The sequence below is a fragment of the Lathamus discolor genome, chromosome 2 (genome assembly GCF_037157495.1).
Source record: "Lathamus discolor isolate bLatDis1 chromosome 2, bLatDis1.hap1, whole genome shotgun sequence".
Lineage (NCBI taxonomy): Eukaryota > Metazoa > Chordata > Aves > Psittaciformes > Psittacidae > Lathamus > Lathamus discolor.
In genome coordinates, this window is record NC_088885.1 from 13,174,892 (window position 1) to 13,194,452 (window position 19,561).

At 41.6% G+C, this 19,561-nt stretch overlaps 1 protein-coding gene across 10 annotated transcripts in view; it reads right to left on the reverse strand.

The window, feature by feature from the left end:
* PDE1C (phosphodiesterase 1C) overlaps positions 1–19,561 on the reverse strand; it is a 290,962-nt gene that overhangs the window by 9,659 nt on the left and 261,742 nt on the right. For 9 of the 10 annotated variants that reach the window (XM_065665790.1, XM_065665788.1, XM_065665789.1 and 6 more), the window contains one exon: positions 17,297–17,371. In XM_065665790.1, the coding sequence (XP_065521862.1) occupies positions 17,297–17,371 (75 nt within the window). Of the gene's footprint in view, positions 1–910; positions 4,561–17,296; positions 17,372–19,561 lie in introns of those variants that run through there. The other variant, XM_065665796.1, reaches the window with a different exon arrangement.

The window sequence follows — 19,561 nt, forward strand, 5'->3', positions numbered from 1 at the left end:
TTTGAAACAATAAACAAATCCCATGTCTCCCATGTGTGAACACTTCTCGCTTGCTGTCACAGAAACACACAGTTCAAATCACGGACTGAGTGCAGTCCAGAGAACTGGCACCTTCGAGCCACTTAAATAACAAACAGGATACAACGAGGGTGGTGAAACCCTGGCACAGGTTGCCCAGAGGGGTGGGAGATGTCCCATCCCTGGAAACATTCGAGGTCAGGCTGGAAGGGACTCTGAGCAACCTGGTGTAGTTGAAGATGTCCCTGCTTATTGGAGGGGGGTTGGATGAGGTGACCTTTAAAGGTCCCTTCCAACCCCAAGCACTACATCACCATGAGTCAAAGATCTGCTAGCTCCCTGAACACCAATCCCAGCTAAAGGGAAGACCACTGACAGGAATATTGGCAATGGAATCCCTCTCTATTTTAGGGCGTAAAGTGCCTGGATTCTCTCTCTCAAGTCACAGAACAGTTTCTGGGAAGCAAAAGTTGCCTGGTGCTCTTCCAGAAAGGCAGAGCTTCCCAAGAGCATAAGCAGTCCCTGCACAGAGATGGAAGGTATGCCCTTATCACACAGCTTCCCAGCCTGTGCCACCCTCCAGAAGCAGCACTGGCAGCAGAAGACCCCTGTGTGCCTACTCTAGGATGCTCCCAAATAACTGTGTAAAATTGCAGCACAAGGCCAATGGTAAGCTCCTTAGGTCTGCAAAATTTCGGGCTTATTCATTGCTTGTATAGTCTTAGTGAGGATGGAAAAGGATCTCCGCATCTAGGGAAAGATAGGTAAGGGTGAAAACCAGAAATCCTTTCTCACTCTCTATAAACAAAGGCCATCAGCTGATGAACGCCTGATCCTTTTCCACCTTTTCTTTTGTTCATTTCCTTTTGTGGAATAAAATAAGAGCAAGCAGTTCTGTTATTATTATCTTTTATTTTTATTGTTTTTGTACACAATTGCACAGTGGCTGATCTCTAGTTTGACTGGGAGGTGACTAAACATACCATTCCTTGGCTCACAGTGCACTAGCACAATGCTGCAGAGTGTTCCAGGGAGGTGAGGGGGCAGAGTAGGGGGATGGAGGTGTGATCCTGGGAGGGGACCCCACAATGGCTTTCATCTGGCCTAGTCTCTTTGCAGGATTTCGGTTTCTAGATTTCACTTTCTAACTTCCCAGACTAATAAATTTCATGGGGAATTTCTGACACAACAAAAAAATCTAGAAATTGCTAATGATTCACTGTGGCTTATTCAAGTGATTTTAAAAGAGCAGGAGAACGTTAGAGCTAGCTCTAACTGCCTGCATATTGCAAACCATTCTGCTGCATACCTTTGTGCTGAGACTGGCAGCTCTGACTGTAGCATCTCTTCTGGAATGGCAGCTCAGACCCGCAGCCCCCAGAAGATGGCAAATTCACTACTCCCCTTACTAGCTCCTGCTGGTGGTGGATAACCCTAACCATTGAGGAAAACCATTTTCCAGTCTGATTTCACACCTTGTGCCAATGCATGAGAAACCAGAATTGACCAGCTGTGAATGAAGCAGTCTGGCTTCGCTGTCTGAAAGAAACCACTCCCAGAGAGATAGAAAATATATATCAGAAATAGATAAAGAAAGTGATTTAGGTATAATTAAATAATATTGATTCTTATTCTACTGTGCATAATCTAAGGCATCTTTAGTCACTGTACATCAGGAAACTGTAGCTTAAAAACTATTGACTAAACCATCCTGCACTTCTGACCAAACACTCTGTGAGGGGATGTTCCCCCTGATTTCAGGGTCTGAGTCATTGCTGCAGCATTTAGTTCTGCATTACTGATATTTCACCCACGTGCCTTCCAAGAGCCTGGTCAGGGCTGGAAGTCATATTCTACCACTCTTATTCAGGCTGAATGCTGATGGAGGGGGGGAAAGGAAGGTGGGAAAGTGCTATGTGGTGACACAGCCCTCTGCCCGTCACACCACATGGAGCTGGCTGTGGGGGCCACTGCCCTCCCAGCACTCTGCTTCCGTTAGAAAATCTGCCATTGAACCAGGAGCTCATGAATGGGAACACTACGTGCCCTTGTATTTATTTTACATAAATGAGCTGGTTCAGTGAAGCCAACTGCGAGTTCTAAGAACTGCAGGAGTTATTTCTGTACTTCTTCCTTCTGAAAACATGTGATTGAAGTGCAACCTTTTCACAGCATGAACCTAATCTAAATCTCTGGCTTTGAACAAACTCAAACTCCAGTGTCCAAAAAAAGAACTCAAAATGTCTCTAGCCTCAATAATCAAAATCCCAGATACAAACACTCCTGAGTGAGAAGGTATTCATGTTTAAATGTGGATTTAGGCTGAGCTCACTGCTCTGATTTTTGCTAGTGTCGCAGGAAGCTTGTCCCTGTACATGCATGGTTTAAGCAGGAACAGAGACCCAAGCTCTAATATATAATATAGGCTGGTGGTAAAGTCCTGTGCTTTTAAACATGAAAAGGAAACACCAAAGGTTTACCTTCCTAAGCCAATGTTTTGCATGTTCTCTACATAGCAAAGGGCCATGAGAGCATTCTGATTCCTGGTATAACACATATACAACTAACACAGCAAGACCTCATCCTGAACAACAAGGAGTTAGTTAAAAACAGCTGTATGTGCACGTACAAGTCTTGATTTCTGCACAGACAGGTAAAGTTACTTACAATTAACTGGATCCCTACCAAGATCCCAAGTCAGAAAAGCACTCACATACATGTCTGATGTTTCTTATACAAAGATACCTTCCTGAATCAAGGCCTGAGTTAGGTTTTTAACATTTCTTCTTAGAAATGGGCCAAAATGATGGCTACTTTCCATGTGTCTAACTCCACTGGATGAGACAGTTTTATCCATCGACTCCAGCAGTGCACTTAGGACACACTGTTTCATTTTGGTTTTGTCTGTCCGTACTACTCCAGCAATACTTTTCCCTTTCTTTGGCCTGTCCATTCAGTCAGTGATGAAAGAAAGACCACACTGAGATGAAAGTAACAACTGATCTGTGTGATTCCCTGCGTGATTCCCTGCTGCCCTTCATCTCTTAGATCTTCAGGTCAGACAAAGAGTGGCCCATGAACAAATGTGGGAAACAGCTCATTATCCATAATCTCAAGTTAAGGCAGGCACGTCAAGCAGTACATTAGTACGTGCTCTCAGAGTCTGTCAACAAAATTGCCCCAATGGAATATGGCTTTCATTTAATTATTCCTTTCCTATTACTAACAGCAAAACCAGGGCAAACCAGTCAGTCTGCCTCCTGTTTAGAAACAAAAACATTTTTTTATCATTGCATTGTCTAGGAAAGACATCAAATCCTAACAAGTGGTCAAATGACTCTACAAATAACCATCCTCATTAACAAGATCTTCTACAGCAAGAGTAAAACTGGTGGCAAATTCTGCCTACAGCAATTGGAAAGGCCCTCAGGGAAAGACGTAGAAGTGAAGTATTACCCACGAGGATGATCAAGGGACTGGAGCACCTCCCATATGAAGATAGGCTGAGAAAGTTGGGGCTGTTCAGCCTGGAGAAGAGAAGGCTGCGTGGAGACCTCATAGCAGCCTTCCAGTACCTGAAGGGAGCCTACAGGGATGCTGGGGAGGGACTCTTCATTAGGGACTGTAGTGATAGGACAAGGAGTAACAGGTTTAAACTTAAACAGGGGAAGTTCAGATTGGATATAAGGAGGAAGTTCTTTACTGTGACGGTTGTGAGGCACTGGAATGGGTTTCCCAGGGAAGTTGTGAATGCTCCATCCCTGGCAGTGTTCAAGGCCAGGTTGGACAGAACCTTGGGTGGGATGGTTTAGTGTGGGGTATCCCTGCCCATGGCAGGGGGTTGGAACTTGATGATCTTATGGTCCTTTCCAACCCAAACTGTTCTATGATTCTATTATCAAGTTTTCTTTTTTTATATATGTATATTCTTTTGCAACATGCTAATGTTGGTTTCACAAGCTGAGCCATAGCAAAGGGCAATACCAGCTTTCGAAGATGACTCTAATGTATTGGTTTGACCTGTCCATAGGAACAGAACCATCGTGTGGTGAGGCACTGGAAAACGCTGCCCAAGGAAGCTGGGAATGCTCCATCCCTGGCAGTGCTCAAGGCCAGGTTGGACAGAGCCTTGGGCAACACGGTTTAGTGAAAGGTGTCCCTGCCCATGGCAGGGGGTTGAAACTGGATGAGCTTAAGGTCCTTTCCCATCCAAACCATTCCATGATTCTATGATTTGCATCAGGAAACCACCACTTCTTTTTTGTAACAAAAAAACTTCCCAAAACAACAGAAAATGCACAGATACAGGATCAAACAAACAAACAAAAATCAAACTGACCCAAAAACCAAGGCCCCCACCCTAGAACCCAGAGTCATTAGCTGTGAAGTAGCCAGTGGGAGGAGGAGTGCTTTGAAAGTTGTTTAACGCCTTCCCCAGAAACTGGTCTTTGCAGAAGGAGGAGAACAGGAATGAAGAAGCTCAGCTAAAATGATGAAAGAAATTTGCAGTCTCTTTTTTTATATGTTTTTACTCTTCTGTATCTGGAAAAAAAAAAAAAGAAAAAGAAAAAGAAAAAGTGTCAAATGTCGCCTTTCTCCCCTTTGTCCAAGGAGCAGGTAATCTGGGAAAGAGAAAGGAAGGTATCAGTTTAAACAGCCCCATTTCCTGCAAGCAGTGAAGCTTTGTTTAACTGTTGAAGGCTGCAAGGTGAAGCCCACCAAAGCAATACCTCTTATTGGCTTGAGCAGAAATATCATTGTGTCTTACACAAAGTGAAATTGCTCTCAGACTAACTCTGTGGGAATTCAACCTTTGGCATCAAAAGGATCACGTAACAACACAGCATGCTTAGACTGAGATGCCATTAGGTTTCTTTGCCGTAGGGTTTTATTATCACCCTTTGCTCACCCGCTCTTTCAGTACCTTTTTTGCTAATGAAAGCAACAGTGTTGTACATGTGGTTTGAGGTGAAGAAAAGAAAATGCTTCAAACATTTGGACTTGATGATCTCAAAGGTCATTTCCAACCTCTAATTTGATGATTCTATGAAACACAGATCACTGCCTTTTAAAAACCCTTTCTCCCAAGCAGATTGCAATGAGAAGCACAGTCTTAGGTATGGATAAGTGCCTGAGACCTAACAAAATACGTGCATTTTAGAATCTGCATGATTCCTCTGTCAAATATTTATAATCCTTTGGCCTCAAAATTAGGCTCTGTTTGACTAACATTATCCTGAAAGTACAAACCTAACTTTTCTATGTAGTTATATCACAAGTGATTCTTCACAATGAACATATCTTCCTCAAGAAGAAATATAGGCAAGATAACCTTTTCTTCCTTTCTAGTGAAAGAGGACAGTTTCTAATGAAAGGGGACATTCTGTCCAATCTTCTTCATATGCTTCTCTAGAAATCCTCTGGAACAGTTTCAAATGGGAACATGAATATTTTACTGTATTGGCTGTCCCAACCAGTTATGTGAATGTACCTGGCACTCTGCTTAGCTACTGTTATCCTAGCAATCCCTATGCCAGCAGAGTTGGAAAGTACACTTAAAAGGGTTCTCGCAACCAAGGAGATTCATCCCAGGGAGAGATAAATTCATCTGTAAGGCTGGGCATGCCTTGGAAGATGTGACTACATAAGAATCTCTTTGGGTCCCTTTCAGAAAACAGGTTTCTTTTGCCTTCATTAATATATTGCTCTATTTTTTTTTTTTAGCAGTGTTTGGGCAAAGGCAAAACAAAGAGCTAAGATTCCTACTGGATTGAAATATCTCTGGTGAATGTATAGTGGCTGCACAGATTCATCAGTGAGTTGGTATCATTTTCTTCTACCGCACAGTTAGCAGCAGGACTTCTTTCAGGATGGTCCCCTGTAGGTTGCTACTACAGTATCTTGCTCACTGATGCAATTCAAAGACATGGTTGTAAACAATTAAGCTTTCAGCATTTCATTGGATTTATTTAAACTGAACTGTCACATTCCCAGCACTACTGGCAGCATAATCTACAACAGGCAATAGTAACACCCATAACAACGGTACTACACTTCCTTGACGTCTCCTATCTCAAAAGTTGAGCCTGATTTACTGTCATTAACAGGATCATAACAATCCTCTGACATGTAGCATTAGCCACATTTTCAAGAGAAGAGTGACCCAGAAGGCAAGCTAATCATTTGGCACACGTGGACGAAATGACACCTTTGAGCAGTAATTGTTCCTGAATCTGTTAAATGATGTGCTGCATCACACCAGGAATCTGAAGCAGAGCTCCAAGTACCACCTAACAGGCTCTCCCCTTCCTATGCTGTCTGTACTCATAAGACTTTTAACCCCTTTCATCCCCGTTAACGAAGCAAGGGAAAATGCGATGTTTTTTCCAGACTCCAGACGTTCCCTGCGGAGAACTGACTCATATATTGCTTTTTTGCTTCAGTTAGCCACATCACCAGCTCTAGTGAGAACATTCCCATATACCATTTGCTTTAAATTGTTTTTCTACTTGCTGGAGTAGATGTGTTGGTTTCCTAGCTGAATTTTCCCTTTGGATACAATACAGCTTCCCTACAACTACGTTAACCTCGGATGTGATCCAGCTACTTTCTCATTTCAGCACAATAAATACAGTGCAAATATTAGTACATATCAACAGAGGTAACTGAAAGAGGAAAAAGAATGAATATGCAGCACTCAATACACAGGAAAACTTTAAGCAGTTCACTTGGCATGTACTGAATTTCATTATCTGAAACAGCCTCATCTGAATGCACATCTCAGTCCTTCAGTGTTGCTGATGGGTTTATATTGTTTGCCAAGTGTTGGCCTTCCCCTTGATCATTAATGCAGACACCAGTACTTCTACAACTCTTGATGTGATAAATGTTAACATGTAACAGTTCTTCATGTTATAAGTCTTCCAGAGCCTAAAGGGGCCAAAAGAAACCTGGCGAGGGGCTTTGGACAAGGGCCTGTAGGGACAGGACAATGGGGAAAGGCTTTAACCTGACAGAGGGGAGATTGAGATGAGCTCTTAGGCAGAAGTTCTGCCCTGTGAGGGTGCTGAGGTGCTGGCACAGGGTGCCCAGAGGAGCTGTGGCTGCCCCATCCCTGGCAGTGTTTGAGGTCAGGCTGGATGGGACTTGAAGTAACCTGCTCTAGTGGAAGGTGTCCCTGACCATTGCAGGGGTTGGAACTGGATGAGCTTTGAGGTCCCTTCCAACACAAGCCAGCCTGGGATTCTATGATGCTGGTTTTACCAGCTGGAAGTAGAGAGCTGACCTCTCTCAGAACTGCTTCTGAAGGCGGCAGCCCTGTTGCTCCAGCCAAATGCCTGCCCTTTCCCTTCATCCCTTCCTCTCTAGCTGCCAAAAGCTCAGAAATGTCCAGAGAGGGCTCAGGACACTTCCCCGTAACATCCAGTGCCACACCAGGCTGTCAGGACAAGATCAACCCCTGTGGTTTTCAAAATGCATTTAAAAGAACACTGCTATTTTTTCTCCTAACAAATAAATGGTGAGTGCAGACTGCAGGACAGTGTGGTGTGGAATAAGGAATTTTGTGATCAGGCTTTTGTTTTGGGTTGTTTCTTTTTTCTCACAAACTACTTTGCTTGCTTGGCAGTCCCTGTCAGTGGAAGCATTAGTGAGGTTATTACATGATCCCTGTTTCATCTGCTTAAATATGCATTCCTTCAGCATTACCACCATATTTCTTTATGAAGGAAGCACAAGATGACACCACGATTATCCAGGATTACACACTTAGATTTTCTTTCTAAGCAGACTGCGGTAACCTTGCAGTTCACTCATGAAAAAGTAGTGCTTAGCATGAGCACATCTCATCTGCTTAGCATGCTGCATGAGCACTTCTGCAGGATGGTTTAGTGGTGGACTTGGTGGTCCTGGGGTAAAGGTTGGACTTGACAATCTTAAAGGTCTTTTCCAACCCAGCTGATTCTATGATTCTATGACTTTCACCACACCACCACATAACACTGAGGTACTATTACCCGAAGATATTTTTGAGTTAGAGTTTTAATACATAGAAAAAGCAACAGAAGAGCACCTCAGTTAACCATATTCATTCAGTACATCCCTTACAGAGCTCCCTATGGTGATGCCTTTCCGTGCTTTCATAATGTGACATCATAAAGATATCAACCAAAAACATCAGCATAAAAATATATTAAGATGAACATTTTTGTATTTCATGTATTTTATTCTTGAAAATTTAGGGTGGAAAAAGTGAATCCTACAGGTTTTCTCATTGCTATTAAAATCAGATTTGCTTGTCACATCCCAATAACCATGTATGTAACAGGCTGTCAGTGTTAGGTCCTAACACAAACAGCAAACACTAAAAGGGTTGCACTTGAAAAGAAGTCGAACTCACAAAGTTTATGCACACTGATTCTTTAGCCTGAAAATGGAAAGTTGCAAGGATAATCTAATAAAAGGTAAATGAAATCACGACTGGTGCTAAGAAATGTGAATAGGGAACTCACTGTTTCTCACAGTCCAAGAAATGGGTTACCAAATGAAACCATCAAGCGATAAATTTGAAACCAATAAAAAGATCTGATTTGTCATATAACACCTAAGTACATTATTTTGAATTGTGTTGCCTCACTGCCCAGTACACAACAGAGTACCAGGGCTCTAAAGATACTTAATGGAAGAAAAATCCATCAGAGGCTATGCAAGTCAGACATTTGACCTCTGCCTTAGCTCTCTGAAGATGGATAAGGTGTAGGGGGGAGGCACTGCTCTGTTTTTCCTCTTTGTTCATTAAGATCTCTGCTATGAAACACTGTCAGCTAGGTGATGGAGAGTTAAAGGGCTTTTGGTGTGACCCAGCATGGTTGGTCAAGTGTTCCTAGAGAAGCTGGCATTTGAAAGTAGCCTCTACCCTCATTTATTAAATGCCTAAGCTTTTCAGGATAAGAGTATTCCAAACTCTGCCCTCACCCAGAACCCTGTTCCAACAGAAATGATCAACTGCTGTATGACATTTGATATCATAAAACCAATTACTACAGATGCAGTGCACAACTAGGGAAAATAATAGTCAAATTACACGTGTCTCAGATACCCCATAATCCAAAAGGCAGTTATCCTTCTTACTACACATGATAGAAGTATTTGCAACTGGTGGGGCAGATTGCTAAAACTGCCACTTTTAACTCTTTCTGTGACTCACTCAGCATCTTGCAGGAATGACCCCTTAATTACGGAAGCTTATTCCCCAAAGCCAGGGTATTTCCTGTCTCCACTGAGTGCTAAAGTGTGCTTAGTCCTAACCTGTCCCCATCTGAACAGCACTGCTAAAGCTACTCCTAGTGCTCAGAATAAAATGAAGATGTTGAAAATCGCAGTGCTTAGTTCTCAGCACTGGATGATCCTGTCTCCTCCTAAAGCCATTCAAAAAGCCTCTTCAAAGAAAACTAAAACTGTGAAGACAGATATTTAGCATATTTGTGCTATTCTCTTGCTTCTGTTGCACCAGAGATGAATGAAGCCTAAGAAACATGCAGATCAGTGAAATGAAGAAGAAATATGTGTTACAAGTTAATTCATCTTCGTTATCTGTCTTTTTAATGGATGAGAAATTTTAGAGTGATTATTTTTTCCAAGGGAAATAATGTTACTCGAAGCTGCTTGTGTCCTGTTTAAAGCAAGGAAAAACAAGAATAAATGCTGTTGGGAAAAAGTTTTGAATCTTGTTTTGTAACTGAATTTAAATACCATCATTCTAATTTAGCAGACAACCCAAGTGCTTAACATTCATTTTGCTAGGAGGAAAAATGACATTAGCATAGAAGGTATTCTGATTCGTGAGCTTTGGCACATAATTATCCCTAAATCATTCATGACATCAAATAATTTTTAGTCCTTTTCACACTGATGCTGAGTTTTCTGTTTACTTGCAGCTTGCATTACCCTTGACCTGAGCGCACATCAGTGATGGAAGAAAGAGATTAGCTTTGCTTTAATATATGGTGTTTGCTTACCAGCACATTATGGAAATAGGTAACAGCAGAGAAAACCACAATGAATATATTGGCAGACGTTTGGTTACACCAAGTGATGTTTGAGTTTCCTGAGTAAAGCATGTAGGTAAAAAACTGGACACTCATTATGCAAAGCGACCTACAGGAGTAAGTGAGAAACCTTATTCTGTATTTCATAATCAAATAGAATTCAAAGCTCTGAACATGTCTGGGGTAAAAACTAGATCATGGATTTCATAAAGAGCTGTTCCGCTGTGGATGGAAATGAAAACCCCTGTGCTTTTCAAAGCACAAAAGGATGAGCTGCCACAGGCAGCAGGATAATCGAAGCCAACAAAGTTTTCAGCTGAATGCATGAATCAGGATTTTGTCATTAGCACTGGGCAAGTAATTGCTTCTTTGATTGAGTGACTAAACTGAAAAATTAGGGTAATGCTTAGCTCTGGGTCAGACACAATTGCTTTCCTTCTCTCGTGGCAAAAATGACTATTGCGGAGTGGGCTACTTTGGTGGGAGGAAGGTGGAGAGGGAATGAAAGATCAAGCTGAGCTTTTCATCTAACTCAAACAAAACTTTTATTTTTGCCATTTACTTAAAGCTGGCTAAAAATGTGAGCGATCACTTGGAAGCAAAAATTCCCATTTGGATATTTTTTCAGTGCCTCTTCCGTTTTTGCCAATCACTTGTTTTGAATTAGACATAAATTCTTAAATACTTTCACCTGATTCAAAATAGCACTTCTCAACTAGTATCACTTCCTACTTTTCTCATTCTACATTTATTACTGCCTCCAAGTCCCTGGTTTTGGCGTTAGGAATAGGAAAGTAGTGGTTTAGAAGCAGAAAAAAGAACCATTGCCTAGCGATGGATCAATCAACGGTAATAAGTGGTAAAGATTACTATTAGGGTATGAGTTTCAGAAAACAAACCTGCAAATTGACTCCCTCTTCTCTTTGTCCACCTTCTGTGGACTGAGCAGTACAGAACTGCGGACTAATGGCACTGATGTCCCTTTGCTTCTGCCCCCAGGGAGAGACCAGGCAGCAGCTCCAACACACAAAGCAAAGGGCATGAAGGTGCCCATCAAGCACCTGGATGGCAGTTTGTAGAGTGCAGTAGAGTTTACATTTGTTGAATGTTGGACTTCCTCCTCCTTAACACTTCTACTTACACTACCTTGTCGGAATCCCTGTCTGGTAAGATAACTATAGCTGGTATGCTCAGACTGGGAGCTAGTTGTTTCATGGGAAGGGGCTTAGATGAAAGCTAAACGACACTGAACTTTTGAGGACCCATTTCATATTCTTCCTTCCCTTCAGGCACGAGCTTGTTTCTCCTTCAGGGCTAAGTGTTACATGAGGAAAAAGAGGCCTGATTGTCATTGGATTGAACAGAAATTCACAGAGCTGGGGAGCAAGGAGGACTTTCCTCTTGCTGAAGCAGAGAATTTTTATACATCATTGCACAGGCAAATTATCCTAAATGGGGTAAGGAGAACCTGTAACAGAAGCAAGGTCACAGCTCCACTCCCTGACTGGTGCACGAAAATGGCTGATGGTGCAATATCAATGAGGAATTTCAATCATGTGCTGTATAAGTTGTATATCCCTCCATGCTTCTAGGACCATGGATGCTACCCACAATGAGCAATGCAGCCATATGCTATCTCTGAGAAGAACTGTATTTAAAGGGCCACAGGTAACCTGAATAAATGTTCCCCCTAAAGTCAACTACTCAAAAACCTACTTGGGTATCTACAGTGATTTTTATTTTTTTTTTCATCAGGCATCTGGAATGAAAATTCCAAATATTCACTTAAATGTGAAATCAACCCAAATGCCATTCCCAAAATGTCACAGCTGGGGCTCCATGCAGAGTGGAAGCAAAATGCAATCAAACATCCTAAGGACTTTCTAACTACCTGGCATGGCCTGAATGATGGAAAGCAGGCTAGGAAAAGAGATACACAGAAGTCTCAAAGGAAAACCAGGTGCCTTCCATGAGATTTACACACACGCACTGACAAAACCGACAAGTTGCAAAATCATCTGCATAATTATACAAGGTACCTTTCTACATCCCTGTATTCTCATTGAGCATGTATGCCATGGTGATACAATGTTCCTGAGGTCTTGATGCTACCGATGCATTTTGCATTGAGCTTCAAAGATCACATCATGCTCATCTTCTATTTGATTTTAAAACTGCATAAAACTTATTCAGAGTACAACCCTCTATGCAAATTCCAGCTTGCCTTGGGTGCCACTTGCTAAATTAGACAGACATATTTCTTTCAACAGAGCACAAAAAGTACTTTAAAAAGCATGGAAGCTTTTTCCCCCTCCAGTTATCCTATGCTGCACTACTATGGAACAATTGTTCAGCAGAGATAAATTAGGGTGAAATATATCTTTTTGGATAGCAAAATGCCTTCATGTTTTCAAGCAAGCTTTTCCAGAAGGTATCAGTACAACACTTTCTGATTTCTGACTTGGGGCAATAACCTTTAATGTAATTCAAATAACAGGCCATAAAAAAAAAGTAAGAAAAGGAAGGAAATTGTCTTTATAAGTAGTCTGAGACTATTGTAATTCCAGTTTGCCACTGCTGCTGGATTCTGACATATAATATCAAGAGCACTATCAAGCAGCAAGGAGGAATCCAACGTGTTTGCCTTACAAATTAAAATGGGCTTTCTGCTTCTGACAATAAGGAAGAGACCAACCTATCTTTTGGAACAGAAATAGAAATGGCACTATTATTTATATGACCTAAAATTTACCTTTTTACCATTCTCAAGAAGATATAGACAAATGCTGCTCATTTATACGCTGAGTAACCTCTTTTAAAACAACAGTGGCATTATGCAGATAACATGAGCAGGGTTTTCTCAGAAGTCTACACAGTGTTCATCACTCTATAGCAGTCTTGGCTAGACTGACACACATGAAAACTGCATCTGCAGGATGCTATTCTTAAATGAGTGAACACTTTGCAAAAAGCTGCATTCTCCTTAAATGAAGCTGAGAAGATTCTTGTTCATTCAACTCTGTCTGGGATAACTGTGAAGCCATTATCATGGCCCCTTCACACCACCATGTTTCTATACCAAAGGCATTCTCAGATGACAACATTCTGTGCCAGCTACTCTTGCCACTTGATTTCTGCTGACAAGTGGGACAAAAAGAAATGCAGCCCCCCTACTTTACTGTTATCTTCAGGGAATTTTCCACTTGCTGATCAAGGAATGATTGTCAAGAAAAATTAAGACCAAAAGGCAGCTTCATAAGCTGGCATGGGCAATGTATAGAACATACAGGAAAGGCTTTCTGGTTAGCAGCAGTAGAGCTTAACAGAATCAAAAAGCTAAAACCTCCATTTCTGGTATGCCTGTTATGAACTCTTTGTAGAGTCTATTTAAAAGAATACATATTAAATTATATTACATTATATCACATTGCATTACATTATATTATCCTATTGTAGTCTATTCTGTTGCACTGCATAAGGAAACGAATTACTGAAACTGCAACCTGTCAAAACGCAGGGTTATGATTTGACCACGAGGTGGGAGCATTGCTCATCACACATACCCAGAGCACATAAGGTTTTCTCTCTCTGGTCTAGCTGTTGAAACCACAAATACCCTGCATATTTCTGTGCTGTAACTTGCAAAAGTGCATGTTACCACCAGAATAATGAGTTTCCAGAACAAACACACAAAAAATAACCTTTAAATTGGCTGTAATTGCTAGCTGAAAAAGAATATCTGAATAAACTGTGTTTCGGTCCCCAGAACAAAGAGTTGTACTGAAAACTTTATATTAACAGTGCAGAATCTATTCCCAGCAGGAAAAAAAAAAGCAAAGATGGTAGAGATTACCTGTGAAAGTGGTAACCATAGTATCATAGGATAGCTGGAGTTGGAAGGGACCTTTAAAGGTCACCTAGTCCAAGCCCCTTGCAATGAGCAAGGGACACCTTCCACTAGACTCAGTTGCTCAGAGCCCCGTCCAACCTGACCTTGCATGTTCCCAAGGATGGGGCAGCCACAGCTCCTCTGGGCAACCTGTACCAGGGTTTCACCACCTTCATTGCAAAAAACTTCTTCCTTATATCTAGTCTGAAATGGGAGGAATAATTTTCTCATTTGTTGTCAGATTCGTGAATAGAAAAAACTGCAAAAAAGAAGGTTTGTAAATGCAGATAAAAATCATTTCCATGTGACTGCTTACAATTTTCCATTCAAAGTGTTGAAAAGCAACTATTTCACATGGGAAAGTCAGGTTTTCCAAAATGGTTTAATAATGTTCTATCCCACAGGAAACATTTGATGAACTACTTGTGCTGATGATGCCTCTGATAGGGCTGTGTCTTTGTGTGGGAAATGGCAGCCCCATCTCTCTTTTCTTGGAACCGAAGAAAAAGGGCAACAGTCCTGAGTAACAAGCAGTATCTCCCACAGAAAAAGAAAAGCCAATAATACGAAGATTAGATTAACATAAGAAGGGGACTAGCCCATGGTCAAGAGACTTGCACAGGATTTTGAAGCAGTTAAGACTGAAATCTAAGGCATGACTGCAGCTCACATAGCTATCCTCAAGCTAGCTTAAAGTAGTTGGCTTTGGTACGGATAGACCCAGATGTACGAAGCTCTGGCTAGATGCATACGCAGTTCCTTGGTCTCAGCAAGCCTGATCTCTGTTCCTGGAGGCATGCTATTGAATTGTTCTTGGGTAGAATCAAGGTAGCTCAAATACAGAAGCTACATTTCACACCTGTGACTACAGTGTAGACATGCAGCTACATTGTCTTTGTGTCCTTGTGCGATAGTTATTCTACATGTCCCTGGCCACTTGGTTCCCCACGTAGTAGGACAAATGTACCAGAAATAGTTTGGGATGTATTCCTGTGACGAGATATTAAAATAACTTCCTTTGTATATGCTCAAAAAGCAACCTGGACACAGATCCCGCAAAGGTTTATGCAACGTATACACTGCAGCTTTCTTCTCTGGGTGCAGAATGCTTGTGCAGTAGGACAGGGGAACAGACTAAATGGGCAACAAATTTGTGCCTACACAAATGGGCACCTGTTTAGTACAAATACACCCGACTACATATTGCACAGAGGTTGTTAAACCCAAGCACCCTTGACCCTACAAGAAGTTTCACCCACCAGCAAACCACATATGGTGAGTGCATTATAGCTGTAACCTCAATCTTTCTAATTCCCCGCTAAATCTTTTTTTTTTCCCAGCATGTGAAAGAGCATGGACTGGCACATGAGAAAGCATATGTCTAGGTAAACATTTCAGCAGTCTGTAAAGAGCTATGTATTATCCATGGATAATGTTCCTTTCTCCACATCCCCCACATGGCTGGTAAGTAGATTTGCCCTGGAGTGAGTATGGACAGGACAGGTTGTGCAGTTTGTCACAACAGATCTGGCATCCTGTGCTTTCCTTTCTAAGGCTGATCATTCACAATTTTTCTCCTGTTCTATCAATGAGACTGTTAGCTCTGATCTGTCTGCAGAGTCTGAATGAAAAACAGTCAGCCTACATATTCTCCTTGCATGGTTACAGTTGCTTATTCGCTGTAATCAACTGGTCCCATGGTATTAGTCTTTTCTCTAAGGGGATGAGTGGAATATTTTCTCATGAGAAAACAAATATGCATTAAATAACTAACACCATGTGAAGACTAACAACTTGCAAAGAACCAAATTCACCCCCTCAAGGACGATTGATTATATAGATATAATTCAAGTTCAAGTCTGCATGAAACATTCACTTCTTGGTCCTCCAGCCCAGCTAAATAGGTGCCCCTAATCCTTCTGACACCTTGAGAGTGCAGGCCTTCAGGTGTAACCTGGTCCTCAAAGTTAGAGACTCCTGGGTCTACTCTCTTGGCTGGGCTGATGCTCCTGCATCCTCCTAAAGAAGCCACAGTGCTCCTGCATCCACCTGGCCCTCTTCACCTGAGGAGTTACGTGTTATTCAAGTATTTGTGCTTAATTTCTGCATGACTGCTGGAGAGTTGTGAGTAGTATTTGTTCAAGACTGTTCTCCTGACAGACACTTAACTCAAGCATGAAAGTAACAGGACCTCTGAAGAGTTTTCCTGAAAAACTGTTGCTTTAAAAAAACCCTTATTTATGTGTTTGAAATTATTACATGCTTCTACACAATTTTTTCTACATTTTTAAATTGAGATATCACATTTTGTTCTTTTTTATCACTTTGCTAGAGCAGTAGAAATTTCTCAAAGGGAAGCAACAAGAGAAAACACACTATCATTCTATACTGCAGTACTTACAATAAGGTTGCCTTTCTTGACCACCAAAACAAAGTACTGTATTATTTGCACCGGGAATAGCTGTGTTTCAGTAGATTTCACTGAGACATACACAAAGAAAACGCTAGCTCTAACATTTGTTTCTAATTTATTTTGCTACGTAATACTTTAGCAATTGCTTTTGGAGCAACGTGGGTTCAGATACTGTCTCAGAGCCCTGTGGTACAGATTGAGGAGGTGAGAAAGAGTAAACATGCCACAGACCTAACAGCTGGTTTTCCATTTTGCTGAGGTTACTAAAGCATCTGTGGATCCCTACACTAGGCTCAGACTCATTTGAAATTATTCCCAGATGCCCAAGAAAACATGCTATGGCTTGGGATCACTTCAGTTCAACAATGTCTCATCCCTTTTCTATAGCATCCTTAATAGGACCTTTATGCTGTGGTTCAACAATGCTTGGCAAATTCCCTCTCAGACAATTAAATCAGGAAAGCTTTGTGTTTGTATTAGCATAGTAGAACAGGCAACCATGAAAAACAGGAACACCTTGGGCAGGTTTTTTCTTAGCTCTGTTTGTTGCATCATTCATACAAAAAACTCCCATTCCTGTCCTAACAGAGAGCAGAACATGGCCCAGAACAAAGCAGGATAGATCTCACACACCTACATTTCCTATTAAGCAACTCTAAGAATCCAGAATTTTTCCTTGCAGACACTGTATAAAAGTTGATGGATAAAGCTTACTAACAGAGCAACTAAGTGGTGCTATGCATGATATGAAAGGGATAATTTTACCCGGAATGCCCCAACGGCTTTTTTTGAGTCTAATGACTGTATCTGTTAAGTTTGTTTCTGGTTGCCACACCATTTTTTTTGTTTTAGAATAAAGTGCAGATGTTTAGGAAAGAATAGGTTGCATCTAAAAATGGGTGACAAAATGTAATAAAATGTTTTCCTTACCATCTGTTTTCTTTGATTCATCCCCCACACTGGACTGATCTTTTTTGTCCAACTTATTGTCTTCCTTTAATTCACCTAGAAAGAAGCAGTAAGAAACACTGTAAGCATTTTAATGCAGACTGCAGTTTATTAATGCCTGTAACTCAAACTGCAACATCCAAAGGAGAAGCTCCTTAGGAGAAAAAGTCTGAATTCACAAGGAACTAGTCGAAGGAGGTGATCCTGCCCCTCTACTCTGCTCTTGTGAGACCTCACCTGGAGTATTGTGTGCAGTTCTGGCGTCCTCAACATAAAAAGGACATGGAACTGCTGGAACAAGTCCAGAGGAGGGCCACGAAGATGATCAGGGGACTGGAGCACCTCCCGTATGAAGACAGGCTGAGGAAGTTGGGGCTGTTCAGCCTGGAGAAGAGAAGGCTGCGTGGAGACCTCATAGCAGCCTTTCAGTACCTGAAGGTGTCCTATAGGGATGCTGGGGATGGACTATTCATTAGGGACTGTAGTGACAGGACAAGGGGTAATGGGCTCAAACTTAAACAGGGGAAGTTTAGATTGGATATAAGGAGGAAATTCTTTCCTGTTAGGGTGGTGAGGCACTGGAATTGGTTGCCCAGGGAGGTTGTGAATGCTCCTGGCGGTGTTCAAGGCCAGGCTGGATGAAGCCTTGGGTGGGATGGTTTAGTGTGAGGTGTCCCTGCCCATGGCAGGGGGGTTGGAACTAGATGATTTTAACACCCTTTCCAACCCTAACTATTCTATGATTCTATGATTCTGTGATTTTCACAGAATAAAGAACCAGATAAAATTTATTGTATAGAAAATGAAGCTTTGAAATCTACATTAAATTCATTCTAATTATTAACGCCTTCTTCAGTGTACATGCAAACTCATACTCCCTCTGGTTGTATGTAGGCCATTAAAAACCTGAGCTTAACCTTCATTTCAAAATCAGGACTCTGGAACATTTATGCTTTTAAAGGACTAAGACTCTGCAAGACTTCCTCATTAGTCTCTGCATTAGAGAACCACCTTACATCTCCCAGACAGTCCTACATAATTTTGCCTTACTTTCTCTTAGCAGTTTCCTTTATCCACAGACTCATTTGGGTTGGTCATTTGATGCCAGTACAAGGGAACAAACAATCATCCCAGTATTGATGACTGGCTTTAGAGTCTCTATAGCAAACCAGGCAAGCAAAGACTGGCAGAGCAATGTTTGATGCAGAATGAAAACGGCAACCTGAGCTGCGGTGTATTTTATGAAGCCAGGATGGTTAACCACAGTCATTCCAATCTTCTGTCCTCTGTGAGTCACACAGAAGAGCACATCAGACCTCCCCAGACCATCCCTTCATTGAACAAGAATGCGCAATGCACATCAAATGAAAAATAACTTAAAAGGAGAGCTACAGCAGAATAGGGCTCTTTCAGCTGCAGTGTCCAAGCAGCAGCAACGAAGGTGTGCTTCCTTCAGATGTCCAGAGAAGCAACAGCAGACTGCCCAGATGGGAGCAGGCAACTTGCCCTTCCCCAGTGGAGAAGCAGCAGTGAATGTGTGATCGACAACCCAACACAAAAAGTCTCACTTCTGAGCTTTGTAACTGTGAGGTATGTTACAGGGCTGTACTAAAGTGATGCTTATTCCATTTCTATTATTAGTTTTCTTACTACAACTAGTTCCCAGCCTTTGGATCCAGATTATATGTATTATGTGTTAAAGAGGAGCTGATCTGCTTCCAAAATAGTCATGGCCAGTGGATATATTTTTAACAGCTCAAAAAAAAGGAGTAATTGTAGAGAAGTAAGGTCTCCCCCTTCCACACTGGGTCCTAACCACTGGAATTTTTGTTATTCTTGGATGACAGACGATCAATGTCTCTGTCCAATTAAGCTTCATCATAGTATGAAAGAGGAATGGTTTTCAAATCTTAAAATATCTAAGAAGATGGAATAAACATATCCTGTTCAGTTCCCATTCAGTGCCAAAACTTCTCATGCTTTTCTTCCCAAGCTCAGTGAGAGGAAAATGAAAGCATGATACAGAACAAGCAGTGACCTTCTCAGCTGATCACACAGCCACTGACTTGGGCTCCTTGAACAGAGAGGTGTAAGCAGCTCCAAGCAGGGCTGAGGTGTCTGCTTGATGAAGGTAGCCTCTAAAGGAAGGACACTGTCTTCAGGAAATGAAATTAAAATGTATCTAGCAAAGTACAAGTCTTCCTGCATTTCCTTCACTGTCATACGGCTGATGGTAACGATGAGCTA